At 41.0% G+C, this 9,828-nt stretch overlaps 1 protein-coding gene across 1 annotated transcript; it reads right to left on the bottom strand.

The window, feature by feature from the left end:
- Positions 1 to 1,538: 1,538 nt before the first annotated feature.
- Positions 1,539 to 8,944, bottom strand: CLEC3A (C-type lectin domain family 3 member A). Its single transcript, XM_012749329.3, has 3 exons — positions 8,779 to 8,944; positions 4,013 to 4,096; positions 1,539 to 1,970 (listed from the first exon to the last, which is right to left on the bottom strand). The coding sequence occupies exons 1-3, from the start codon at positions 8,891 to 8,893 to the stop codon at positions 1,576 to 1,578; spliced, it is 594 nt and encodes a 197-aa protein (XP_012604783.2). The 5' UTR covers positions 8,894 to 8,944; the 3' UTR covers positions 1,539 to 1,575.
- Positions 8,945 to 9,828: the final 884 nt, after the last annotated feature.

Raw genomic sequence — 9,828 nt, 5'->3', positions numbered from 1 at the left:
AGCATAGTACCTAGAGTGTGATAAGAATGCACTAATTAATGTCTACTTACTTCATTATTCTCATTATCTTTAAGAGTTAGCCACAGTCAACCAAATACAATTGCAGCAGCTACAATTTATTTTTAAAGTTCCTCCCCTAACCATGTCTTTTTATATCCGGGTAAAATTGTTCTCTGCATACATCTGAATCACCAGTTTGATTAAATCCAAGGTATTTTCCCCTAGACTCTGCCAACATAGTTTGAATGACTATAATCAACACCCAAACACATCCACATTGATCAGAATTCAGGCTTTATTATCGTGCAATGAAAAGAACTAAAACTTAATTTGAAGCACATGTAGTTAAAGTTTGTAGAGCCAGGGTATTGTTCACAGAACACACTCAACATTTAAAGAAAAAAGAAATATATTTATTTGAGGAACAAAATATAATTAGAATTTTTTGCTTCTAAAAAGCTCATTTTTCCCCAAGCCTAAACTTTGTAATTTAATATTAAGCGATGAAGTTATTTCATACAATCCAGTTAAACAATTTATCGGGGGTAGCATTTGGCAGAATAAAAAGATCATACATATAGTTTTGTGGCTCCAAAATAATGTTATTTAAATAAAATTTTCAACTTTCAAAGATAGGTTGCCCCTAATAGACTTAAATATATAATGATGGTTGAAAAATATGTATGTGTATAAGGAATGTCAAAAAAGGAAACCAACATGTATAAAGTCCACCCTCAATTTCACAGAGGGAGAGAGTACAAACACCAAAGCAAAAGAAATATAGATTTTCTTTTCTACTTTCTTTTCCCATAGAGTCTTCTGCTCTTGGTCTGCCTTAGACTTACCCATTTAAGTCGGAAGTTGTAATGTAATGCTGGGAATGGAAATTGATCAAATATGTTGCCTTGTCATTTCCTTTCAAATCTTGACTAGAAACTTCCACAAAGGGTCAGGCAGGGACTTGAGGAAAAGAAGTTAAATCAGGACCTTGCTGGACATTTGTGTTCTGATAGGTAGGTATGAGCTCCACCAGGAGATACAGCAACTCAAAGGAAAACAATGGGCTGACAAGGTGTTATTGTCAGGATGGAATGCATTGAGCATCAGGCTGAAACATTTTTGGATTATATAGCACCTAGAATCTCTAACTTAGGAGATTCTCATCAATCAAATATATACTAAACATTCAAGGCAAAATCTTCCATGTAGCTTAAGCTTGCTTTTCTGGATTCAAAAAATGCATGCGATTGTGTTTTTTGATTTTTTTAATAGATTGGGTCTATACAAGTTAAGAGGGAGTAGAAAGGAGAGAAGGATTTGATACCCCCTTTGTAGAAGTCACTTTAACAGTGTGCATATGGCCAGATCATTATATTCTGATGCCCTTTGCCCTGTACCCCATGGAGGGCAAAATCACAATGAAATATGTTATCAAAATTGGCTGACTCTGTTGTATTGCCATTGACTCCTGTGTTGCAATTTTGCAATTAGTTATTACAATTTTTACTTATTTGGGGGGACTATCACCCTATCAACCATGACCGATCTTGCTTGGAAGACGCATTCCAGAAGGGTCTACGAAGGGATGGTAAACTCGCAAATGTACTTCTTGCTGCTGCGGCAGGCCTCATCACTCCACTTGCCTTGAGCGGATTGGGAGAACAGGACACAGTTTTCCCGCTTGCCACCGTTAGGCTGCGCACGGTCCCAGTTGAGGAAGGAGATAGCAACTCCATTGACATCAACAAACTTGCCTTCTGTGACCATGTCGTTGATGCCCAGCCAAAAGTCATTGACACCTGGCAGGCTACTTTTACCATAGTCTCGGAGGGCGTTGATTTCGTCGGAATTCCTGGGGATAACCAGGGTCCCTCCCTTGGAAATGCAGTCTTCGTTGGCTTCGTGGAAATGCTTTAAGGCATCTGAAGCAAGGTAGCATTTCTTGTGAACTTTTGTTCCTCGGAGACAGACTGTAAAGATGTGAAAGTAGACATAGTAAGATTTTTGGAGTGTGTGGTGCCTAGGGCTGGACCCAGCAAACAGCCATAAATATTTGTGGAATGAATGATGTATGATGATGATAATGAGTTGACATTTATTGCAGATTTTTTATATGCCAGACACTGTGCTAAGTATTTTACATAAACGAACTCCTAATCATGACAACCCCATGAAGTGGTATTTTATTATTCCCATTTCACACATCAGAGAAGACTCAGAGAAGTTGTTCCTCGTCACCACTTAGCATGCAAATGTAATTTACATAGCATGTTAAGATCACAACTACACAAACCCAGGTCTGCCCACCTTAAGCCTCATGTTGCTTTTATATACACATGCTTGCTGGTTTGTGTAGTTCCATTATACGCTGCACTTCCTTGGGACTTTTGCAACTGGATGGTCTTTTACAATTATTAAAAACAAACTAAAACAAAAGTCTGACCCCGAGTATGGAGAGATAGCAACTTTCTTAAGCAGATAACTGAGCCCTGATACTATTATTTAGGTTATCCAAGATAAACCAAACATAAAGATAGTTTTAGGGAATATCATTGGAGACTCAGGTTCTAGGGCCAAAGTGCCTGGGTTGAGGCCTCATCTTTGACATTGGCTACCTGTGTAAATCTTGAACAAATTTCTTAATTTCTTTGTGCCTTGGTTTCCCCATCAATTAAATGAGGATAATTATAATAGCTTAAGTTGTCAGAGTAGTCAACAGAAGTTGGAGGAGTAATGAATTAATATTTATATAAAAAATTTATAGGCCAGGTGAGGTGGCTCACAGTGTAATCCTAGCACTCCGGGAGGCTGAGGCAGGAAAATCACTTGAGGTCAGGAATTTCAGACCAGCCTGAGCAAGAATGAGACCTTGTCTCTGTTAAAAATAGAAAAATTTAATCCCAGCTACTTGGGAGGCTAAGGCAGGAGGATCGCTTGAGCCCAGGGGTTCAAGGTTGCAGTGTGTTATGATGACACCACTGCACTCTAGCCTGGGTGACAGAGAGAGGCTCTATCTCAAAACAAAACAAAACAAAAAGAATTTATAGTCCCTGACTATGAGTAGAATGTTAACAAAACATTCTTGCCCCTTCTGTATGAGCATTTAACCTTCCTTTAACATTCTAATTCTGTTTCCCTGGAAACCTCATAAAGGGAGTATGTCACTCTTGTTACCAGGCAACATTGCTTATGGCAAAAAATGACCCCAGATTGGTAGCATCCATCTGGCCTGGGAGTTATAAATACTTAATGGAAAGCCATAACTTCAGTCTTCCCCAAAGGTGGTAACTTGTAATTGGGCAGGTCTCTTAATGGGGCCCTTGCCACTCTGCTTTTGGAATTGCTGCAAAGAATGTCGGCTCCTGTGGGTATGAGCCCTGTAAACCAGGGCTGTTCCTGCTCCTGCCCAGTGTGGCTTTCATTTGCTCACATCTTAGAGAATATCTCCCAAACAGTAGTGTGTCCAGCTGCATAGGGTGTTGGGAGCTCTACTCCATGGAAAAGTAGCACTGGACGCTGGTCACACTGTTGGCAACATGTGGTTCTAACCAATGTCTTTCCATGTGCATCTGATGCTGAACGCAGCCCAAGTGAGCTCTCTGAGCCTGTTTTAGTTGGATTTGAGTGGATCTCCTGATGGATACTTTCTTAACATCCAATAAATGCTAATCATTTCAATCACTTAGTAGTTGCTTTATTCTTTTTCATTACCTATGAGGGAATAATTATGGACTGACTTTTAAACTATTTTCCTGAACTACCTATTTTTTATTTCTATACCACCCATATATAGGAGAATGGGGTAGCAAATGCAGCTGATTTCCCAAAACAATCATCTCCCAGCTTTGGGATCCTCTCACTTGGACGTCTCTCTGGTTTGGCAATGTTTCTTTTAAAAAAAGATGTCACCCAAAACTCAACAAGTAGCCTGGATATGATTTTAAACCACTGACAGTCGCCGTGTATTTTCCTGTCTCTGTTGGGACAAGGCACTGATGCAGCAGGGGCTTACCTGTCTGCAGGGCTTGCATTTCCTTCAGGGCATTGACTTCTCTCCAGAGCTTTTCAACTTGAGTCTTCAGGTCGCCATCCTTTTCTGGAGGAAATTGCAAGGGGGTGGGCATGGGGGAATGAAAAGCATATGATTAAAATAAAAGAAAGCTTTGGATTATAGCATGCAAGGCAGTTATGGTTTGGATGAAACCGAGCCCAGTGTACATGAAACATAATGAATGCATGGACATAATAACATGGGCAAGGAGATTCAGAAGGGCTTGCTGGGGACGATGGTACTAGAAGGTCCTTCTATGAGATGGATAGACCTGCTTCTCCAGGCACATCCCACGGTTTCCGGCTTTCCGATGCCTCTGAGAGTGAGCCTTGTCACACCTCTCCTCAGTCCTGCCCAGTTCTTGCCTTGATTCCTACCAAGTGTAAATATCTCCTCTTCTGAGAAGACTTTTCTGAATATCCTCTCAATTAATATCCCTTCTGCTAATCTCTCTTTGAAACTTGTTTTTCTCCAGAGCACTTTCTCTATTCTGTATCAATACTTACTTTATTTCATCAGGCTCATTATCCATGGCATTTCTGATACACACTATTGAGTAAATAAACATTTTATGCTGTATTGTTTTCATTTGCTCTTCAAAACTAGCTATGAAGGGAGAAAAGTGAGATTCCAGATGAAGAATGAGGATGAAAGCTGGGCGCAGTGGCTCACGTCTGTAATCCTAGCCCTCTGGGAGGCTGAGGTGGGAGGGTGGCTTGAGCTCAGGAGTCTGAGACCAGCTTGAGAAAGAGCAAGATCCTGTCTCTGTTAAAAATAGAAAAATTAGCCAAGTGTGGGGTGGCACTTGCCTGTAGTCCCAGCTACTAAGGAGGCTGAGGCAGGAGGATCACCTGGTCTCAGGAGTTTGAGGTTGCTGTGAGCTATGGTGGTGCCACTGCACTCTACTGGGGTGACAGAGTGAGAGTCTGTCTCAAAAGAACAAGGATGAGCCCAATGAATGAAGCGATTACACAGATGCAGGTAAGTGGAAGAACCCAGACTTATTCAGGTCCCCAAGTCCCCTGTCCCCAGGTATCCTCCACACAGCTGATGCCTCAGGTATGGTGGCTCCTGGCAGAATTAAGTAATAAATGGCCATATGAAATACATCTATATTAGGGAGTAGCAACTTAATTTAGTTTTTAAGCTTCCTGGAAGAGGCTAAAGACTCTTCCTGGCTGTCCTTTACCAACTGTGGCTATAAGAGAGTAGCAGAAAATAAGCAACCTTGGCTAAATTCAAATTCCAGGACTAATGGGGACTGTCCTAGAGCTTGACAGCTTGCAAGCTGTTCAAAGGCAGGAATTATAATAAATCATAAACATAAAAAAATATTAAAAGCTACCGTATCCTGTATGCCAGAGATTTATTCTTTCAATATTCCTAGGAGATAGACACTGTCATACTCTGCATTTCACAGAAGAAGAAATAGAGTCACAGAAAGCTGATTTAATCTGTGGAAGGTCACCCAGCTGGTAAGGCGCAGAGTTGAGATGTGAATTTTCTGGCTCCAAGCCTGTTCTCTTCCTACTGCTCCTGTCTGCTTCTGCACAGCGATCACCTCTATGTCCTTGGTCCCTAGCACATGGCCCCAGACATAGAAGATACTTAAAGCTTGATATGAAGTATTCTCAGCTGTCTCTTTATGGTGCCAGATAGAGAATCTGTGCTCTGTACTGGATTTTTCAATCTAAAATCCAAATGTGCTAATTCACTTTTCAAACATGTGCTTCTCTAGCCGGGTATATCCACATTTGGGTTAGGAAAATGTCTTCTGGAGTATCCAGGGGTGGCCCCCACCTCTGTTTCACTTTATGCTGCACATCAATTCTCCAAGCATCAGCTCAGCTCAGAAATACAAAAACCCAAGGATTTTCTCCATGGGACCATTGAATCTAGAATAAATAGAAGAGTACATTCAGAATGTGAAACCATCAGCTGTCAGGGACCAGGCTTGCAAAAGCTGCTGAAGACTTGCTTCCAAGTTATAAATTTTCAGTCCTACAAACATCATCCCCCGTCCCTCTCAGCTTCCTGCTCCATTCTATTTAAATAAGTGGCCTCCACTGGGAGATTGTAAACATTGTCTCTAACACGAAAACACATGAATGAATATTAGGCTCCTGGGAGATTATTATAGAAGTCATTATCCAGGTGACTTGGCTTTGGCTTCCGTCCTTTGTAGCTAATGTGGATGTGTGTTGTCTGCCATGAACAGAGGGAATACACCGAACAACTATTTCGCTGTAGAAATGATATTTTATTCATTAATGCAGCACATAATTTGTTGAGACCTGTGAAGTAAGTACCAGGGAACTCTTGTGTTTGGAGCTAGCTAAATCATTCAGTGGCCATTCTGAGTCCCAAGGAAAGCTCCCTTTCATTTTATCGTTGCTGTTCTCAAGAAGTAGGCACCATATAGGAATGCGGAAATAATTCCGAGAGGCAATTATATGATGTCGGGTTGTCCAAGTGTGAGGGAATGGGCACTCTCATACCCCGAAGATGGGAGCACGGATTGATGTTATCATTTGAAGAGACAATTAGAAAGCATGATTAACCTGCAATTTTACTTTTAGAAATATATCATAACATCCTAGCATTATGGATCAGTGCATGTGCACTAAGCAGTTCCTTGGGGGTATTGAATCAAAAAGAGATATATTGGAAACAACATAAAATTCACCAAGAAAGAACAGATTAAGGCATGACCCATCCAAACAATGGACTGTTATGCAGCTGTTAAAGGGACCGAGATATGCCTTATGTTGATAGCTATCCAATATTTTATAGGTGAAATAAATTCATTTGCCTGCAAAACATTTTGCATGGCCAATTCTTATTTTGTTAAAAATATCCATTTTAATCATGCATTAAAAAGACTCTGGGAATATTATCACCCAATAGTTAATAGTGGATAAGTTTGTGATGAAGACTAGGAGAGAGAAGATGGCTTTCATTTTTCTTTTTTCAAGACAGAGTCTTGCTCTGCTGTCCAGGCTAGAGTGCAGTGGTGTCATCATAGCTCACTGCAACCTCCAGCTCCTGGGTTCGAGAGATCCTCCTCCCTCAGCCTCCCCAGTAGCTGGGACTATAGGTATGTGCCACCATGCTTGGCTAATTTTTAAAATTTTTGTAGAGATGATGTCTCACTATGTTGCTCAGGCTGGTCTTGAACTCCTGGCCTCAAGCGGTCCTCCCATGCTGGCCTCCCAAAGTGCTAGAATTACAAGCACTAGCCACTTCACCCGGATGGCTTTCATTTTTGATTTCACAAACTTTATTTCAGGGTACTTAAACTATTTTGAAAGCATGTGGGTGGGCGGGGAAGGAACCTCTTGGCAAGCTTAGGTATATTGCTTTACCTCCTATAGAATTTACTTTCTTGGACCGAATGGCAAAAAATTAGCAAAAACTTCTGGGGGATGATGCACATCCCTACTTGGGTGGTCACCATTTGGCCCCTCCCTCCCAGTTTTGAAGAAATGCTGGCAAAGAAAATATGCCACATCACCCAGTGCCTTCTTTTCCCCAACCTAGTGTGTAGCAACACACTGCATCTACTCATGAGAAATATTTCAATCTGTCATTCAAAGAGGGAGATAGAATATTTTATAAGAAAACAAGATTTCACTTAAGAAACCTCGCATCTGACCTAACTTTTATAAATAAATGCCCCTGGAAAAGGGCCCTTTGGAGCCATTAAGACAAAATACAACAAGACAATACAAAAAGCTCCCTTTTACCCACCAGCAGTCTGTCATGTCAAATCAAGATTTTATCGTTGTTAGTATTTTTTTTAGTGTGTTTTGTTACTAGTGAAGTGAAATTGATAAGGAAATAGTGTCATAATACTTATTTTTAAATATCCTGATATGAAAATGACTGAGTATGATAGAAAACATCATCTTTTATGCAGATAAAACATCATCTGCATCTTGCTGCTTTTTTTCTTTTTTGCTTTGCTTTCAGCATATTGCAAATCAATTGCCATCCCCTTTGTTTTCTCGCAGTTTTTTTTCCACCTGTTAACCCAATTGAATCTACCTCATATTGGGATTGCTTAGGAAATTCAATTTTGCACCAAAACGTCTTCAAACACTATGTGACTTTGCATACTGATATATTTTTAAGTTAAAGAACAGTTCAATTTCTCTGTCTATACATGAAAAAGTTTAAATATAGACTGTCCTTATGCTGCCAGGCATATGAAACTATACCTACATGATGACCAATGACAAAAAAATGAAGTCATTGCTACCAATACCTCTATCCTCTACTACATATTTAATAGGATTATAGTTATCTTACAAATATACTTGAATAGACTTATTCAATATCTACAAGTAAATCAGTGTACTTGCTTAATCAATACGTTCTGCTTGCCCTATATCATTCATGATACCAGGTGTTCAGGTAACCAGGTGAGCTCCCTCTACAGGGACATTCTACATATCTAAGCCCACCTAACAAAAGATACACAATATAGAAACTTTTTATATTCCTACTTTTTTTCTATTAAAAAGAAAAGCCCAACCACATGATTCTTTTAAATATTAAACTGTCCCAGAGAATTAAAAGGTCACTCAATTCTATGAAATGCCATATAGGCATGACAGTGCTGTCACCAGGGACAGTCTTCTGGAGGAATTTGGAAGTGAACACTGTCCAGCACCTCCCCACACCCAATAAGCCTAGAATTTTGCTAGATGGAGAAGCCCCGTTACCTTTCACTCGGCGTTTGCTGTGCTTCCTGGCTTTTAATTTGGACGGGAGGCTGGTGGTCTGGTCCAGGAGTAAGGTAATCACCAGGAAGCAAATTATAAGTCCGTTCTTTGCCATGGCTCTAGAGCAAGCCTGCTGGCCCCTGTGCCAGCCCCTCTGCAGCAGCTATGGAGCAGGTAGAGTGCACGGCCACATCTTGCTCCGGGCCGCCTGGGGCTGGCTTTATAAAAGTGAGCTTAGGAGGTTGGCTGGAATCCTGCTGATGAAATGTTGGAGAGCCTCCGCTGGCCACAGCATAAGGTGGCTCCTTGTTCTCATGCCCCGTGTTAGGCTTCTTATTTATTTTTGCTGCATTTCCTAGTGATTGGCCTTTTCCAAGAGTATCAGAGTTAACTAAGAAATTGGCCTGCCTCTCTCTCTGTCTCTCTCTCTCTGTCTCTCTCTGTCTCTCTCTGTCTCTCTGTCTCTCTGTGTCTCTCTCTCTGTCTCTCTGTCTCTCTCTCTCTGTGTCTCTCTCTCTGTCTCTGTCTGTCTCTCTCTCTCCCTGTCTCTCTCTCTCTCTGTCTCTCTCTCTGTCTGTCTGTCTCTCTCTCTCTCTCTCTCTCTCTCTGTCTCTCTCATTTGAAGTCTGGGAAGCTGGGGGTCTCTATGAAGACCGAATATTTAGTTCTTTGGTTTGGAACTCTGAAATTCACTAAATGTTCTAGAAAATGAATTCAATTTAGTTGTAAGGGCAACCCCTCCCCCCTGCAAAAAGAAAACCTAGGAAAGTTACTGTGTGTGTGTGTGTGTGTGTGTGTGTGTAATGTCACAGCATCATTCATTTAAATCAGAGCATCTACACACACTCATGTACTCAAGTGTCTGCAAAGCTCACTTGGAGGTTGGGGATGGTTTGCTCAGTGGAATGGGACTTACGGGGAATCGCTCAGGTGGACACATTGTGATAAAATGTAAGGCCTCTCTTACATCTATTAGGGTTTCGTGGACTCATCAAGATTCACATTCTTGGGAAAACACAATTTAGAGTGCAGAGAAAATTTTAAGAGGTG

Source organism: Microcebus murinus, chromosome 20, assembly GCF_040939455.1.
Source record: "Microcebus murinus isolate Inina chromosome 20, M.murinus_Inina_mat1.0, whole genome shotgun sequence".
Classification (NCBI taxonomy): Eukaryota; Metazoa; Chordata; class Mammalia; order Primates; family Cheirogaleidae; genus Microcebus; species Microcebus murinus.
The sequence above is the reverse complement of the archived record's forward strand: the minus strand, read 5'-3'. Positions and strand labels throughout refer to the sequence as shown.

Bases quoted from the DNA above. Each gene is read 5' to 3' on its own strand.
- CLEC3A (XM_012749329.3), bottom strand. From the start codon at position 8,893: ATGGCAAAGAACGGACTTATAATTTGCTTCCTGGTGATTACCTTACTC. The intron at 4,097-8,778 runs GTAACGGGGCTT...AATTTCCTCCAG, and splicing joins CAGCAAACGCCGAGTGAAAG to AAAAGGATGGCGACCTGAAG. The intron at 1,971-4,012 runs GTAAGCCCCTGC...ACATCTTTACAG, and splicing joins AATGCAAGCCCTGCAGACAG to TCTGTCTCCGAGGAACAAAA.